General features: G+C 38.0%; 1 protein-coding gene across 1 annotated transcript in view; it reads right to left on the reverse strand.

The window, feature by feature from the left end:
- Nucleotides 1–19474, reverse strand: part of rnf145a (ring finger protein 145a) — a 28405-nt gene extending 8931 nt beyond the window's left edge. The window contains exons 1-4 of the mRNA XM_081383605.1: nt 19272–19474; nt 17560–17798; nt 11607–11715; nt 7284–7375 (exon numbers count right to left, since the gene is read on the reverse strand). Of these exons, the coding sequence (XP_081239731.1) occupies nt 7284–7375; nt 11607–11715; nt 17560–17743 (385 nt within the window). The 5' untranslated portion in view covers nt 17744–17798; nt 19272–19474. The remainder of the gene's footprint in view (nt 1–7283; nt 7376–11606; nt 11716–17559; nt 17799–19271) is intronic.
- Nucleotides 19475–19685: the final 211 nt, after the last annotated feature.

Genomic DNA, 19685 nt, shown 5'->3' on the forward strand with positions numbered 1-19685 from the left:
ATAGTTCACCCAAAAATATCTCATCATTTACGCACTCTAATGTTGTTCCAAACCTGTATTAATTTCCTTCTAATATATTCTAATATTTTTCTAATATTCATATTTTGAAGAATGTGGCTATCCAAACAGTAGCTGGTCCCCATTGACTTCCATGGGAGAAAAATATACTATGGTAGTCACTGGGGTACATCAACTGTTTGGTTACCCACATTCTTCAAAAATAACTTTTATTTTCAACAGAAGAAAGAAACTTATTCGAGTTTAAAACAACTTGAGAGAGTAAATTATGATAATTTGAATTTTTAGGAGAACTATCCCTTTAATGTTAATAAAACAACAAAATGCAAAGAGAAAATCACTCACTGCTCTTGACTGATAACTTTAATAGTAGCTTTAATAAGTATCAATGTATAATTTATATAGTGAAGTCTGTTCTGTTTTATTTTCATATTTGTTCATTTACTTTCTGCAATGCTACTGTTAAATACACCTACTGTAGCTGAAAACATAAAGCACTGTTAGCCTATTTAATTTTTATATTAAGTTGTTTATGTGTAATGTGTATCTTTAATCTTAATATTTAATAAAGAAAATAATGACAAATATTTTTATCTTTGCCCCTGTCCACCATTTTTTTATTTATTTTTATTTTGTTACCTAAGGCATTTTTTTTTAGAATATGGACATTAGATTGGCTGTAATGCTCAATCACAAAATAGTACAACCAACATAAAAAGAATCGTGATAAAATCGTTAATCGTGATTTTCCTGAAAAAAATCGTGATATTATATTTTTGCCATATCGCCCACCCCTAACATGAACTAACAATAAACAATACTTGTACAGCATTTATTAATCTTAGTCAACAGTAATTTTAACATTTACTAATACATTTTTAACATCCAAAGTTATATTTGTTAAAATCAGTTAATGCACTGTGAACTAAACATGACCATAAAATGAACAAATATATTTTTACCATCTAATATTAACAAAGTGATCTGAGGGCGCGCTTCCTGCTGTGTGACGTGTGCGCAGACTGGTGCATAGATATATACACTAGATGTCGCCTTGGCTACGGCAGTTCTTTGGAACGAATGTCTTTAATGCGACATCTAGTGTCTATATATCTATGCACCAGTTTGCGCACACGTCACACAGCAGGAAGCGCCCGCGCCCTCAGATCACTTGGACGTGGCTGTGTTATAAGAGGTAAAAACGGATAAATACTGTTCGTTTTCTCACACAAACCGCTCGTTTCGTGTCTTAGGCCATCAATGTGTACTTACGATGGGAATTGTTTAATTTGGACGATGGGGAATTGTTTTAATTTGGACTCTGTGCATGCTCTTTGAGGGGGTGACCATAGACCTGCATGATATGACAAGAACGGTTTGACCTAAAAATATCAAAATTGAAACTACAGCGGAAAAAAAGACACCTACATCTTGGATGCCCTTGAGGTAAGCTAAAACATACCAAAATTTAATTTCAAAGTGAACTATCCCTTTAATATTAAATGGGCCAGAGCTAACATGAACTAGAACATGAACCTGAGCTAAAATTAACAACTTTCCACATGTTAAATAAATGGTGTAATTTATTATACGTTTTTATTTCATTTTAGGGTGAAATATGACCTTGACATGTTCTTGATGTTGAGATTCACCCCTTACACAGTATAAAAGTCAAGAGAAACAAAAAGAGTGAGAAAGAAGTCAGAAAAACAGTTGATGAGAAAGCATGAGTCAAAGGAAGGGATAGATTTATGAAATGCAGTGAAAGAGAAAGTGAGAGAGAGCGAGATAGAGTGTGTGTGTGTGTGTGTGAGTATGACCTTATTAACAAGGGGAAGGGCTGACAGTATTTGTGAGTGAGAAAATAAAATCAAATAAAGGAAGTGAGCAGGAGAGGTTTTGACTAAGCTGGCCAAGGATGGTACTTATAGCAAAAGTGATGACAAGGGAAAATATGAAATCTGCATCTCTGGCACTCGTGCAGCGTGTTTGAGGGCATGCGGCTTATGAGAGGGGAACAAGAGCGAGAAATGGCTTGACCTCTGACATCACATCCCAAGACATGCAAAACTACCTAACTCTCCACAGTGACAATGACACTGCATGAGCACACGTTCAAGAAAGACTGATTGAGAGCAGTAATGAGTCGGTGTGAGCATGGCCGCGGGAACTAGGGGTGCTGAGGGTGCTGCAGCACCCCCTGGCGACAGCTGTTTCACTACATTGGAATTTAAGATAACATGACTTTTAAATAACTTTTTTGTTTTTCAACCTGTTTTTTAAGAACACCTTCAACCTTTATAAAATTACTCTAAAGATTATTTCATTTTTATATGTTGTCGAATAGGGTTTTATGACTAAAAGAAATTAATATATCATAAGGCAATAAGTCGATATCGCATGGAGTGAGTGACGTGACACTGGTTGAGGACCAGGATCTCAGAACTGATTTGACACTCATTTAATGCATGTGAAAAAACTAAATATAGATGTATTGATTAAAGCATTCATCGGCATTAGGGGCTGTTCACACAGAACGTCAACCATTCCACTCTGCTACTTTCCCATTGTTTTTCAGTGTGAACGCACTACTTGTGTTTAACTGTTGTGCTCGCGTCTCGCGCATGACAGCATTCTCAAAACGCAGCACTCAAGTTCAAATAAGTTCAACTAAAATGCGCCCCGAGAGCTTGCGGTTTCCCCCCGTTCCACTGCCCGCGTTTGGCGTCTTGCGTTTTCGCTTTGAAAGATTATGCTTTCTGTGTGAACCGGTGTTGTGCCGAATTTCGACCCCCTGACAAATTATTACCCCCCTCACTGAAGTCAGTACCTGATTGCCTAATCCTAACCCCACCCCTAATCCTAACCCCTCCCCACATCTAATCCTAAACCTACCAATACTAGGGGGGTAATAATTTGGCGGGGGTCGAAATTCGGCACAACACCGGCACTCCTGAGTGAGTATCATAAGGCAATATGCAGCTTTGTGTGCTGTGCTTTTTAAAATGTATCATGAGTTCTGAGCGTTCTCACATAACTCTGTAATCATTCATTTGTATGTTCATCTTTTTGTTTGGGGTGTTTAATATTAGGATTTTGTTTAAAATGCTCTACCATAGCACCGCCCAGCAATATCAAGCCCCGCCCATTAATAATAACTTGCTCTTCCTCTAAAACATCTTTTTAAGTGATATCAATCTGACACATGAACATTTCAATCAGTCCTCTTCTACTAGCAATGTAGCAAAGACAGAGACAGTAGCAAGAATGTACATTTTAAGCTCTTTAAGTTTCCCATCTGCAGACTTTGAAGGAGGAAGAATATTAGAGAGGTTGCAAGTGTATTACAAGCATTTCAGTTGCTGCATTTTTTATGTATTACATTTTTTAAGTAAAAAATATGTATAAAATATTGCTGTTTATTAAAGGAGTCATGACCTAGTATTACCTTGGATACCTACTGCTGTATTATAGTCTTTCAGGCCCTTCTAAAAAAGAAAAGTGGAAAAAAAATAAACACAGAGCTCCTCAGACCCTTATTTCTGAAGGCATTATTGTCTCGCGAGATCTGATGCGATATTTTGGCTGTCGCGGACAGTCATTTTAATAATGCAAATGAGGGGAGCGTTGATTGGTGGCAGGAAGGAGGGGGTTGACACCGCAGGTGACGCTTTAGCATATCATTACAAAATGACATCATGGCGCAAATTATGAATGAACCCGACCCGACCCGAAGTATGAGGCGCCTTTTAGGGCTTAAATCAAACTTCATTCACGCACACATATATGAAACACGCTAGCATACATACTAAGTAGTCACACATACATGTATATGAACTCTCCACGCACATACTCATTTGAGACGCGAGCACACACACACAAACTCGCGCACATACTCATATGAGACGCGAGCACACACACACACAAACTAGACGGCGCCTCATATATAAGCGTTAGGCAATCAATATACAATAGCCGAATTCATGATGATCTCAGTCATTTGTTGTTTGCAAAGTAACGTTAGCAGCCATTCCCCATGTTTACCTCGAAGCTAATACTCCCGCTAGCATACAATAGCCGCATTAGCAGTTAGCTGCTGTTTGTTACACAGAGTAGAGCAATAAAAACACATTCTTACTGTTTCAATTGCAGGCAAGTGTCTGATTGTTAAAAATGGCCCCTTTTTCCCGAGCTTCGATGCCAACTTCGCCTGATATTGCCTCAAATTTGTGAAGGATTCCGGCGTAAAATGTTTAGTTAGCACAGACACATAACGTTAAGCCAGTGGGAAGGGTTGTAGGAACCGCGTCATTAAAAATGATTTTAATCCACTGGTCCCTGACAGCTTGGTCCGTTCTTGGGAGAGAAAACACATTTACATGTTGATTCTGGCAGTCAACAACAGAGCAACTCAGTGTGCACTACGTTTCTGCTTCTTTCTCGACTAGGGATGGGCGTATCGATACAAAGTATCGATACATCGATACTGACGTCGAGTATCGAAAGTATCGATACTCAAATAAAAATATCGATACTGCAGTTTTTTTTTTTTTTTTTTTTTTTTACCAGTGATTTTGGTTATTTGACAAGAAGTTTAATGCGTACAATATGCATTGAATTGGATGAATAACCTATGTTTAGCAAACAATTGTGTAGTATAACCATTTTCCTGCTTATCTGAACACACGCAAATGCTGCAAGTCAAAAGCAATCAATCACAGAGAGTGTTCACACACTGCAGACAATGCATTCAAACAGGGATGCGTTTCCTAAAAGTATCACAAGAAACCATTGATGCTTTTGGGAAACGAAGCCCAGAACAATGCTAAAGACAGAAAAACATCATATGTTTGAGCTATTTCACAATAAACTAATTTAAATTGTAGCCTACATAGTTTGTGCAAATTAATTTTGAATGATAAAAGTTCATAGTTCTATTCTGTAACAAATTTTAATATAAATCATAAAAAGGTTGCATTTTATGGGTGCAACAGTCGGTCACTGGCAGTCCCTTATGGAAATTAACATTACAGTGATCATAGTTCAACTAGGCCTATAATATTTTTTAGATTTCCATGGTTACCACTACAAGTAAACATTGTAATCATGTGTAAATAAAAATATAATCTAATAAGTTCCAATTACGGCATATATTGAATGTTAAAATGTCTTTAATATATAATGTTAAATGGGTATCATTACCCATTTTAATCTTAGTAATTCAATAATTTAAGAAATTTTCAAATTTAAAAGTTAAGTTTAGAGGGATCGGTATCGATATCGGCGATACTGGCCTTGAAAGTATCGGTATCGTATCGAAAACAAAATAAGTGGTATCGCCCATCCCTATTCTCGACTGAATATGAGGGGAGGAGGGGCGCCAGGGCGCACTTCCTGTGGCAGGTCTGCGGTGTCCATATATGGTATATCCTGCCCCGTCATGACGTCAAGTCGGGGCTGAAATCAAAATCTCGTATTTAAGTGCGCGTGCACGCGCGCTGGTTTATGAACCCTGGGGTAAACGAACGCTTCACTTTTAAATATCGGCTTCCCGGCCAGTGTATAATCGTTAGGCAATCATAACATACATTGATTCTCGTGGAAAAGTGAAAATTGCAGGTCATGACTCCTTTAAAATGTATTGTTATACTGGTTCAAATAAATAAAAATGCTATAGTATATATATTGTATATTATCTAATATATTATTATCATATAGTGTGACATTTATATTTATTTTATGAATTTAATTATATTGATATTAAAATAGTTCATATTTATTCATATTCATTAATTAATTACTTGTGCTAATTAGCCTAAATATTAAAAACTGATATATTATTTTGGTCATCACTCTTACTATTAACTTGAATGTTTGCCTCAATATACTTCTAGTTCTAACTGCTTAATAATAGCTAGTAAGGTAGTTGTTAAGTTTAGGTATTGGATAGAATATGGTCATGCAGAATAAAGCATTAATATGTGCTTTATACGTACTAAAAAACAGCCAATATCCAAGTAATATGGATGCTAATAAGCAACTACACTCTCAGAAAAAAAGGTACAAAAGCTGTCACTGGGGCAGTACCTTTACAAAAGGTAAACTTGTGTTCCTTTTAGGTACCAATATGTACATTTTAGGTACTGTTAAAGGGTTAGTTCACCCAAAAATGAAAATTATGTCATTAATGACTCACCCTCATGTCGTCCCAAGCCCGTAAGACCTCCGTTCATCTTCGGAACACAGTTTAAGATATTTTAGATTTAGTCCGAGAGCTTTCTGTTCCTCCATTGAAAGTGAATGGACGGCATACTGTCCATGTCCAGAAAGGCAATAAAGACATCATCAAAGTAGTCCATGTGACTGCGTAGCGCGTCTGTGTTGTATGTCACACGCATCACACATGACCAGCGTCGGACAATAGTGAGCCTACGTGTGACGTGAAACACAGACGCGCTGCGCAAAAACACTACGTGAAATAGCTCGAGGCCCAGAGAGAAGGAAATGAATAGTGGAATAAAGTCGTTATTTTTGTTTACTTTTTGCACACAAAAAGTATTCTCGTCGCTTGATAAACTTAAGATTGAGCCACTGATGTCACATGGACTACTTTGATGATGTCTTTATTGCCTTTCTGGACATGGACAGTATACCGTCCATTGACTTTCAATGGAGGGACAGAAAGCTCTCGGACTAAATCTAAAATATCTTAAACTGTGTTCCGAAGATGAACGGAGGTCTTACGGGCTTGGAACAACATGAGGGTGAGTTATTAATGACATCATTTTCATTTTTGGGTGAACTAACCCTTTAAGGTACCAATATGCACCCTTTAGGTACAAAAGTGTACATTTTGAAAAGATACCACCCCAGTGACAGCTTTTGAACCTTTTTTTTTCTGAGAGTGTAGTTAATAGTGAGAATTGGACCCTTAACTAAAGTGTTATCATCATTTTTGGTATTATTTTGCCCAGCCCTAATAGCCCTATTTCAACAGAGCACATTTTTTGAAAAAAATATATTATGTTTTTAAATAATTTCTTTGTAATCTTTTATCAAAACATAAAAACTTACTCTGAAACTAATTTTTTCAACTGGTATATGCAACAACCGCTTTTCACAATCCAGTCAATTGATTTTTCTCACTGAATATCTTCCCCCAGACATCCTTCACATTATACAGAAGTAAAAATGGGATACGAACAGCATTTCACATTGACTTTAAAAGTGTGATATAGTCTTTGGGGACTTTGTCAGGCACTTACAGATGAGCGCAGTCGTGAAGCGGTTGATGGACAGAGGCTCCAGGTACAGCGGGCCCTCGTAGCCAGACTCCAGCTCACTGCGCACATAGTCCCTGAAACACAGAACAGAGACCTTATTCTAACCTCTCACAGCGTGACATTCCCAGAGTCATCACAGCCTGTGGAGGATCTATACTTACAGCCCGAGTCAGGCAGAGCAGAGCAGCGGAACCATTAGTCCGTCTGTTTTTATCAGACTAGAATTCCTGAGAGAACATTCACTTATATAACCCTCAGCTGAGTCCCAATGAGCACAAGAACAACCACCACTGACATTCAGAAGTCGAAAATAATCCTTTACCTTTAGATAAAGAATTTTAATAGGGGGTCCGCAATAAGGATGGGCATTTCAAGCAAAAATAATATTCAAAGATCGTTAGGTTTTATTCGATTATTATTTGAAAATCGCACCCCTCCCCCACATGAACGCACACATGCATGTATAGGCTACACATCAAAGCATGTGAGCGAAGCGGAGCGGTGTGACGCTTAAATATAAGTTTAAAAATATAAGTGTGATGAGGTTCGTCACAAATATGCACGGAAGGAAGAAGACAGGGGTCGGCGTAACTGAAACACTCACTTTATTAGTGCACAGACAGGACAAAACAAAAGGTGCGCACGTAGCGCCTTCACCGTGGCAAACACGGCAGTGACAAAAATAAACAATAAAGACAACGTCCATTCAGCAACAACACAGGTGAGGTTCCAGTCCAAACTCTCTCTCCCATCTCCTCCCAAATGCCGGCTTATATCCGGTCTCTCCACGCCAATCACTGCAATCAGACACAGGTGATCATCATTTTGCACTTGACCTACTTACTCACCGATCGGCCCCCTCCTTTCTCTCCTGCTACAGACTTCGCAAAACCACGCCCCCCTCGCCACAATAAGTAAAAACTTAAGTTTCATATTTATATTTAAATAATATAATGTTTTTTTTTGTTTCATCTACATTGATTATATGAAAAGGGAACCGCATGAGATGAGTAAGTTGCGTTGCTCGTGAACTGGAGCTCGTCTCATAAATGAACTGAAACTCAGCGTATAGGCTACTTGCCTCACAGACCTGAGAAATATATCTATAGAAAGCTTGAAATATCTACTTTAACCAAAACAATTCAAAACGAAAAGAAACGGGCTGCTCTCTGCTTATGTAGTCTAATTCGTATGGAATGTGCATTTCTCTCTAAAGGCGCGTTCACTACTGCGAAGATTGCGAGTCAGCATCGTCAACTTTATCTTTGCAGCTGACACTGACACAGAAAACACTAGTTTATTAATAAACAATTAAAATGTCTCATGATAATCATTACTTTTGCCAGTTCTTTGTGGCAACCTTTATGCATGTGCTTGAGATGCGGAATAGGCAATATATTACCGTACGCTCATTATGGTTTATTCTCTCCCATATATATTTAAGTAATTAAATTAATATAAATATGCGATGAGACTAATGGCTTAAATGAACAACTACTAGTCGACTAGAAAAAAAACTTTAGTGGTGCATGGGCAGCCCTACTTATTTTTTTTTACATATTTCAAACCAGCATGTCATAAAGGGCATTATTCTGGGTTGAGCGAGCAACGCTCGAGAGAGACGCTCTCCGCTCTGGAGAGACAGTCTCCGCTCTGGAGGAAATATTACCACTCTGCTCACATGCTCTGGTGTGAGACAATGTTTCTTCTTCTGTTGTCTGAGACTTGATTGACAGCTTTTAGATGCGTTATTGGCATCTTTGCTCTGGTTACATGAACGTGTCACCACTGCATCAGAACCGAAAACATGGGGATTTTTTTAGAGACAATAATCGCACAACCTATTCGATATTCTATAATAAAATCAACTAATCGAATATTCGAAAATCGTGACTCATCCCTAGTCCACAAACCCTAGGGGCTCTACAGCACTACTGCAGGGGCTTCTACATTTTTTAAAATCTTAAATTAATTTATTAATTAATTAATTAATTTAGTCTAACTGCGACAGTTTAGTGCATGAAGTGTCCAACATTCAACACTTTGTTTTTCAGTTAATTAAGTGCATCATCTGGGTATTTAAAGTGTACTCTTTTTTTTATGAACTCATCAGTGTGGACACACTACTGGCACTATTTATACTACAAAATGCAGTAGAGTAGTGCACAAGTACACGAATTGGGACGCACGTCAAGTCTTTAGAAGACAATAGCTTTCGGTGAGAATTTTTTTATTATCAAAATGGCTTTCCATATAACATAATTTCTTTCTGAGGGTGAAATAGGACCCAGACATGTTATTTGGGAGATGTGGACAGAATGGATATCAAACATGACACACACATACCTGAATAAACATTTACAAAGCTTGTTTCAATCCTTTACTGAGCTCGGCTTTGCTCAGAATGAGGCAGAGAGAGAATGAGTGAGGCAGGTAAGTTATGAGCTGGCAGTAATGGCTTTGCCACACTTGGGTGATCTTAATTTGAGCAGCCACTGCTTTTTCTATAGACACACATTATGCTGAGAAATGTGCTAAAAGCTCTCTCTTAATCTGACACTAAACAGCCACCTGTCAAGAGCAAAGCACCACACTATAATCGCAGACACATGAGCATTGGAGAGGAGCCTCCATTAAAGAAATGTGTCTGTCTGCTCACATCTTAACTGTCTTTCCACCTTCAACGCATTAAATACAAATCTCTTTGTGCAACATTATTTAAATATCCAAATACAAACTCGAAGTACAATTAAAATAAAATTTAAATATCCTGTGTTTGTACATTAATTAATCCAAGTATTGTTAAAATAGTTGTAAAGGAACACTGAGAAAAAAGGTGTAAAAATGGTACCTTTCAGAGTACAACAGATTGTCACTGGGGCAGTACCCTTAAAGGAGAACTCGGCAACTCTAGCGAACTCTAGTCACTTCTTCGCTGATTTTCCCTTTTGTTGTCGCATGTTTTCCACACGAGCTCCCCCTACAGCTGTGGGGGGGCGTATATGTCACAACACGGTCGTAAAAAACTCACTTGCGGCGGCCTCCTCCCCCTCTCTACCGCTGCTCGTGTGCGTTTGTTTTGATCGGAGCAAGCCAACTGTATCGCGTGGAGCTATGTCTACCGAGGTGGGTAATCTGGTAATACATCATACATGCGTGTGTGTTTATGTTGAATTGCCGTAAAGCGATTCGTGTTTCGCGCTCGTTCTCGTTCTCGTTCTCGCTTCTCACGAGACTTCCAATTTCTATTTTGCCGGGACGCTAGTCCCCAAGTTGCAAGGTTGGTTTTCCGCCTGGGAACGCTGGGGGGAGCGGGGAAAGTCACCAGTATCACCAGAACAGGTTGTTTAACCATCCAAATGATTTCTAGACAGTTTTATTAAGTTAAAAAAGTTACCAAGTTCTCCTTTAAAAGGATATCTTTGAACCTTTTTTACCACAAAAAGGTTCTTAGTACTACCTTAAGGTACGTATTTGAACTCTAAGGTACTATTATGCAACTTTTAGGAGTAAAAAAGGTACAAATATGTCCTTTAAGGGTACTGCCCCAGAGACAAGCTGTTATACCCCGTAAGGTACAATTTTTACACCTTTTTCTACCTTCCTACTAATCTACTTTTGTGTTCCATGGGGAAACTGGGGTTAGAATGACACAGAGGGAAGTAAATAAGTGTAATACTGTTCAAAAGTTTGGGGTCAGTAAGATTTTATAATACTTATTTAGCAGGGACACATTAAACGCATATAATTGATCAGAAGTGACAGATAAAAAACATTTATAATGTTACAAAAGATTTCAAATAAACACTGTTCTTTTGAACTTTTCATCAAAGACTCCTGAAAAAAAAAAAATATCACAGTTTTCACAAAAATATTAAGCAGCACAAGCGTTTTCAACATTGATAATATTAAGAAAACAGTTGCTACAGTCACAATATTACTGTTTTCACTGTATTTGATCAAATAAATACAGTAATGGTCAGCATAAGAGACATTAAAAAATATTACCAACTCCAAAACCTTAGTAGGCAATATAATAGAATATTAAATAATATTATAAAATGTTTTATTTATTATATTGTTAATTTGGTATGGTCTTGGGGGGTAGACTTGAATAGGCTTGGACTTGGTCCTGGTCCCCAATGCAACTGGCAATGGTAACATTAAAATATTCATTTTCATTTTCAATGATCCCAGTATGACCCTTACTGACCATACAAAACAGAATCTTTCTGAAAAGTGGGGTTGTTTTGGTAGAAGGCAGCTTTTTGTCTATCTGTCTACATTGGTGTCCTAAACTCTCACCTTGAGATCTGATGACCTGCGAACAGCAGCAGAGCAGTGAGCACATACAGGTAGAGCTGCACCAGGTGCTGTCGGGGCAGCGTGAGCAGAACCAGACTCAGAATGTAACCTGAAAGAGAGAGGGATAAAGAATGAGACTGCTGTTAGAACGCTATGTGAGGATGCTGTCAAGCACACAGAAGGGCCTCTGAGGGCACATCTCTCTCAATATCCCTCAGACCGGCAGAGAGAGTCCATTCATTCAGACTGTCAAAGGAACTCGCACAGCCAGAGCACACTGACCGAATCTGGATATCCAGTTCATTGATAGTCACACCTGCATAAAGAGTCTCTGGCTATGTTCAGAATACTAGCATACTGGTTTGTGAGCAGAATACACTACTGTATATACTACCTGCTATTTAAATAGCATGTGAAATAGCATGCAATATTAATATATATATATATATATATATATATATATATATATATATATATATATATATATATATATATATATATATATTTATATATTTTTTTTTTTTTTTTTTTTTTTTTTTTAAGCAAATGGCGTTCAGTTTCCAGTTTCGAAAATAAACATGGTTATTCTGAATTTTAATAATTCAAGTCGGATCTTTTGGCAGTCTGATGGATTCTAGCATGTAGCCCATATTATTAATATATAGACAATCATTAATGCTGGCATTCTGACCAACACCATTTTGAGTGTGATTTAGCTTTTATACAATAGTTCAATAAATAAAAAGTTACTTAGTAACTTACATTGTAATCACAATATTGACAACTCCTTTGTCTATTTTTGGACCACCAACAAAAATAGCTCTGTGTTTCCCAAGCAACACTATTGCCGTTCATGTATGAATCAGTGTGTTTGAACAAATCATTTGAGTGAATGATTAGAGGATACACTAACACAGAAAGTTACATGTTTAATTCCTAAATTAATTCATTGTTTTGTTTTCGAATGAATCGGTTGAGTGACATTCATTCACTACGGATGTGAACTGAAATTATACTTATGAGTTATGAGTGTTAAACAAATGCAATGGTAATGTTATTCAAACTTTAATTAGGTAGTTTATCACAAACAGCAGCCAACCAGCAAACTAGAATAATAATAATAAAAAAAAAATCTGAAGGCTTTATCTTAAAAATCTAGTTTGTTTAGCTATAACAGTTTATATATTATTAAAGTCCGACAGCTGTGCTAGGAAGCTGAAAGAAACATTAAGAGTCGTGGCTATTGAAATAATACAGTCTTGTCTAATCACATTGTTGTAACCTGTAAGGTTTTACAGCCTTCAAGTGTCATGTCAAAAGCTCATAGAACCCATAATAATCAGCGATACAGTGTTGTGCTGCTTCAGACAACAGGACAAATGGATTTGGATTTGAAATGTCTAGTTAGTTGGACTTAGAATGTTGCAAACCATATTCTTTTGCAAGTAGTTTCAGGGCAATTCCGCGCAAAACTGCCACATCCATAACGCCAACTAAATACCATGGCATTGTGCTGGCGTCATGGATGTGACAGTTTTGCGTGGAATTGCCCTTCAGCTCGTTTCATCTAGAATCCTTGGTGATTCACTCACCTTAAATGCTATTTTGAGCCTACAGTATGTTATGGCCATCAGTGAGAAAAATCAATTGGAGGATCTAGAATGGGAAAAAAAATTGGCTAATACAAATTCAACATAAAACTTAGGTTATTGGAATGTTTCAATTAGACATTTATCTTATAAAATGACTCTGACGATGCAATATTTACTAAAAAAAGGTGCTTTAAATGTTATTGCATTTAGTATCATGTCATAATGAACACGAGTACTGTAGTACATCATTCAACCTCCAATCTGACATTAAGTGGCTCACGTTGACGTCAGTGTGCGTGTTCCAACGAGTGTGTATGTTCAAATGAGTGTGTAGACAGGATGAGGCAGGAGATTAAGGCTTTTGCCATGCAGAGATTAGGCCTTCATTACTCCACTGCCAAACCCTCTTGATCCCTCTTGTTGCGTAACTGTTTGTCTGACATTCAGCACTCATCCTCTCACCCGCTCCTCCAGTTCACTTCTGCCATTCACAAATATTAAAACATGTGCCATACCCCACTGTCAAGAACACAGGTGGAAATACAAAACAGTAGAAACGTTCTAGTGGCAGGAAGGCACAAAGTTTATCTCAGTATTGATTAATGTGGAGTATGCTGGCACGCTAGCTTGGACCAATGCAATTACCTGGGAATAAAGTTAACGCTGAAATATGAGGAAGCTCTTGCCAAGTCAGAGAGCAGAGGAATTGGCCAGCTTTGTGGCTGGATAAAATGTTGAAAGACAGCTCATATTATCCATAGGTAGTAAAGATGGAAAGTGCCTGTGATCTTGCTGACAGTAGATGTTCTCCATGTCCATGACCTCTTTGCTATAGTGCCTTCAGCCAGACCAAACTCGTGTGTGTGTCAGGGAGGCCACAAATACATTATATTTCCTCAATATAATGATAGAATATATGGATCTTAACTGTTTGAAGAAAGAATAGAGCTGTTCTGCAGAAATGTCAGCTCCTGGTGTTAGGCAAGGCCATCTCTGTTAGTTTTAATGTGCTTGCAGTGTCATATTTTAAAATTTAAGTGTTCCAACAGACAGGAGGACAGGACTATTTTTTCTGCTTCATCAGTGTAAAATTCACAGGAGCTTCTCGGGGCCAGGTGGTTTTTCTCAACACTAATACAAACCCAGCAAGACTGAGATTAAAGAAGTCCAAAGTTTCTCCTGACAGCAGTACTTTTCACCTGTGGGAGCTTCTGTACTTGGACTCTGTCCGACATTCAGCAGGGGGTCCTGAGGGTAACATAGCACCATCGACATTGGACAAGTTGCACCTGCAGAACAAAGCTGCAGCCAAGAACAAAAGCTGCTGAATCTCTATTAAACAGAACACCAGTAAGGGCTCTGCTAGTGGTAGCTTTGAAATTCCTGCTGAAAAATCCAGCATTGCTAGTCACCAGCATACGTTATGTTTCGCATGCAGGGACTAGCGTTGGATGCTGGTTGCTGGTTTGCCCGTCCCCAGCATGGGAAGCAGGAGTACTGGTGGACAGGCACCAGCTCAATTTTGATTGAAAACAGCATGACTGGTCCACCAGTACAGCTGGAATTCATGCTGGTTTATGGTGGATTTTTCAGCCAGGATGTCATCATTGCTTCTAAAACAATGGCTAATGTCAGAGCATCAATACGCTAATATAGCGCACTGCAGAAATGTGCAAAATTAAGTCATTTGTTTTTTGCCACTTTGTGAGCATCATAAATGAGAAAAACAAATGTCTGTTTGACAAATGACATTTATAAGAGGAAAAAGGGAAAACTTTTTTGCAAATCAAAAATCAAAACATTAAATTAAAAATGTTTAAAAACACGTGGTAACACTTTACAATAAGGTTTCATTTGTTAACATGAACTAACAATGAACAATAATTATACAGAATTTAATAATCTTAGTTAATTTCTAATTACTAATACATTTTTAAAATCTATTAACGTTAGTTAATGCACTGTTATCTAACAAGAACCCAAACATGTTTATTAACTAACAATAACCAAAGTTAATAAATGCTGTAAGAATATATTGCTCATTGTTTGTTAATGCCTTAACTAATGTTAACAAATGAGACATTATTGTAAAGGGCTACCAAAAATGGTATACTGTTTTAAAGAAAGGTTTAAATTATTTTCTTTTAACAAATTAAATGTTTTTTGTTTTTTTACAGATATCATGAATAATTCATACATATAGTGTTTTTGCAGAGTCATACCACATGACATTCTTTCTATAATATAATATTCTGTTTTTCTGCGTGTCTTTTAATGTTGTTTTGGGCCAAATGACTGATATGAAGGACAAAAGATTTCTAACATAAATAAGCAAAATGCAGTTTTGATAAAATGTCATATGTAAAACAAATATTATGTAGAATTATATGCTTAAAAAAACCCGGTGCATTCATTTAAACAATTACTTTTCATTCTGTAAACTGATTTACAGTATGGCACATTGTTTTGTGCTTTGCAATTTGCTGGGTGGTGGTCTGTGTTCTAAAGCTATTACCAGAAGCTGCCATTCTTATTGTACAAACATATCCGCATGTAACCTCAAAAGCCTCCTCTCCAGGGTAAATAACAACCACATGGGCAAAGCGCATGACCACACATACAAGACAAATCAGGGTCATTAGGGTTTGTTCCTTTAGGTACTATACAAACACCAGCTTTCCTGGAGTCTGCAGCTTTAATTAAAGTTTATAAACCATTTAAACACGGGGTTACTTTGGTGAAGTTGTACTAAACCTAAAAAAATAAAAAATAAAGCATGCTCCAGAAGTCAGAAACCCATTCAGATAGAAAAACAAACACAGACAATTGAGAAGGAGGGGGAAATGAAGTCATTCACAACAAAAACGGTTTCAAATCACATACATCAACAGCACGAGCCCTGTGAATAACTCATGATCTGTGTCTGTTGGGATGTGCAGCAGATGATGCCACGCTCCACTGAGTCTTTTCAAAGCTTAGTACAGGGGGCTGTCTGAGAGACCTGTGGTGACCTGACTCCACCATTGTCAGCACTAGGACCACAGGGTAAATAACATTGAGAAATAGGTTTGAATAGATTTTATTTATTTATTTTCTGGTGATTTTTCTTTTGCATGCAAGGCTTTTGGACAGTACATTTCAGTCTTTCCCACTCTCCACTCAATCATCTTGCTGCTTGTGCCACCATTATTCAAATGAGTGGAAATCTGAAGCAAAAACTCTCAATGCGATGAACAGACCGTCTGTCTGACCTCTAGAACAATTTGTTTCTCTCCTCTTCCAATTGCAAAGAATCTTCATAGACTGCTTGACTGTCCTCAACTATAACAAACCACACTTTATCTTCTATAACAACATTGTTATGCTTTAGCAAACCCAAACTCAAGAGAAAACAACTATTTTACAAGGTGGTCATTTTATATGAATTCGTAGGGAAATGTACGAATTTTGGAAGAAAATGTCCCTAACCCTGGTAGGCCGTAAGCAGATCGTACAAAAACATCTAAGGTCAGTCCAAATTCAATTTTTATGCAAATCTGATTGGAATCCGATCAGATTTAGATAGTGTGAACGGTTAAAAATCACATCCGATCTTTACAAATCCGTTTCAAGCTACATTCATATGTGGTTCATATGTAAGATAATTAGGTACTTTAGTTATTATTAACACAATAACGTAACAAGTGCAGGCTACGTTTCTCAACACTGAGAATGAATAAATAAACGCCTGTTTCTCCAGACTCGCACTTATCAGTAATCCACAAATCACAGCACTTTCATAATCACTAAGCATTTTATAATTTGCATGGCTGAATGATGTCTTCCTCTTATCTGAGTGACCATGAATAACAGAGTATTTTAAGATAATCCATGCGATCACTCCCATGTGATCATCGAATCCAGAGGATTAAGTTAACTCAATACAATATTTCAACTTTCCACATCCACCCCAGGCAGTTTACCTTCAGGAGTTAGAAGTACCGTGACTACTGTACTGTCCTCGCTTATGAAATCAGTGAGTGGAAGGGGGATCGAGCGGGATTCTTGATTGGTGTCGATTTTCAGTCTCATTTTAATGATAGGCCTTACGCATCTGTCAATCATTCCCGCTTGCTATTTGGGGAATGAACCCAGCGCTATGATTGGTCGAACTCTTCTTCTTTTGCTGTTGCTTGATTTGAGGAATGCGAGTGCACAGAGGAGTCACCAGGTTTTTGCGTAGTTTAAAAGTGACAAATCGTACCAGTGTACTTTGAGGTCAAAATGCGTGTCCACTATGCAAAATGCGTATTTGTACAGGTTGGCAGGTCTGCCATGGTATACCCCAAATATTATCGCATAAAAATAGGCTTGTTACTCACCCACATAGTGAAGGTAGAGGGCCAGGTATTTGTACTGGAAGAGGGGGTTGTTGTTGAGGCTGCTTCTCTGGATCTTCTGGAAGAAGGAGCTGACATCCCAGCGGTACAGCACCTCTAGCAACATGATACTGGGGACCCGCAGGCCCACATTCAGCACCGCCTCCACCCGCTCCTTCACAGCCATCACTCCTGACTACCGCCAACCACACGCAATTCACTGGCACTATCACACACCAGCACTGCATTGATAAAAGAGAGGTAGACAGAAACAGACACAGAGAAAGAAACATTCATGACTGTAAGTCATTAACAAAAGGTGTTTTCTGTCTCAAGACAAGCTCTAAGCACAAGAGAATCTCTGAAAACAAGACCAAAATTATTTATTCCGTGTATCAACCAAATACAGCAAAAAATACAAAAAGATTGTATGCAGGCTACAATTAGACAGATAAAATATAAAATGGACAGAGTCGAACACAGGTTATTACATAACCAGTTTGTTTCCTTTGGGCTGACTGCTATTACAATTCACACAAACACATTACAAGCCGGAGCCTTAAACAATCTAATATACTGCAATGTATACCGTCCATAACCTAGTAAATAATGTGTTTGCAAATAACTTAATTGTCAAACTTCCCCATAACACTGTAAGCAGTAACCTTGTCCCTATAGGGAAATAGTTATAATGGCAAATACAAAGCATCTGTTTTGCACTCAGTGTGCGCTGGTATACAGTACTTAGCACACCAAGTGCAACATTTGGGAGAGGAGTACATTTTTGTAACTTCTTTTGTAAAGTAACTCCGAAATCTGTTGTGTTTTTGCTCTAAAAATGGTCACAAATAAAACGTATCTCATATGTGTATCTTTTTGAGATACATGCAATAGCCTACGCCTATATATAATAAAGTAATAAATAGAGTAGCCTATATGTTTGTTTTGTGTGGACGGATAATTAATGAAACACTGGCAGCCTACTGTTATTATGGTTACCTCATAGGCGAATGCATTTCTGTTAACAAGTGTTACATAGAGTAGTCTAACTTTTGTCATATCTATGACCTTTATGGTTACTGAGACATTTCAAATGTATAGGTCTATTTGTCTGTAAAAAATAATATACTTTTAAGAACTTGTTGTTTGGTCTTCCTTTGGGTGGGGTCAATCCTTATCAAAAGTAACTTTTTATAAGACTCCAATTTTATAAGACCCCAAACCCTGCTAATGTATGGGCTATTCTAAGTGCTAGAACCAGTATTAACTCGAAATGAACTATAGTAACCCCGAGCTCATTGAAAATTCATTGTATGAAACTGGCTGATCGCACAACGAGCCTGTTGCATGATTAAATAAGCTCCTCTGCAAAAATTCTTATTTTTTCGTCCTATCGACGTAAATAAAAACAACAAGCGAGAGGATCTTATGTGTTGATGTTATTTGTACAAAGGCTCGATGCTGCTGCTGCTTTAGCACGTTAATAACCGGTGTTAAACGTTTTTAATAAAAGGATAGACTTGTAAACAAATACCTCTATCGTTGCCTTTAATCACATGTATACTATTTGAATGCAGCTATATGCAGCACGAGGCTATTTATGTGCCTTCTCTCTAGAGATGCTGCTGAACCGTTGTGACCTCAGATAACAAACACTGACAAACCCCAGCTCAATGAACCACAATTTACAGAGCCAAAAATATCATTCAACTTACACGAATATGACTCTCGCAAGTGCTCGCGCCTACGATGTCCGACCTTTATTCTTCTGTCGGATGTCAACCATGTTGACGGAGGAATGAATGGAGTGGTTGGCGGTCTCAGGGAATAGCATTCCTACCGAAGAGACGCGGCGCGGCACCGGGACTCGTATCACATCATCCCGCAGCCATTACAGATTGCCACAGTGATCGGTACTGAGCATGTGCGCCGTGGAGAGCGGATTAGCGAGCGCCGTGGCATCATGAGGGCACACGTTGAAGACTGAAAGAAAAAGAAAGAAGAGAGGGGGTGGATAGGTGAAATGATAAGGAGTCAGACCAGACGACTCATTCACAATGACAACTGTGCTATAAAGATTAAGAGCGCTATAACCAGATCACGGGCTGTGAATAATAATAAAAAAATAA

The sequence above is a fragment of the Scardinius erythrophthalmus genome, assembly GCF_964197995.2.
Source record: "Scardinius erythrophthalmus genome assembly, chromosome: 13".
Lineage (NCBI taxonomy): Eukaryota > Metazoa > Chordata > Actinopteri > Cypriniformes > Leuciscidae > Scardinius > Scardinius erythrophthalmus.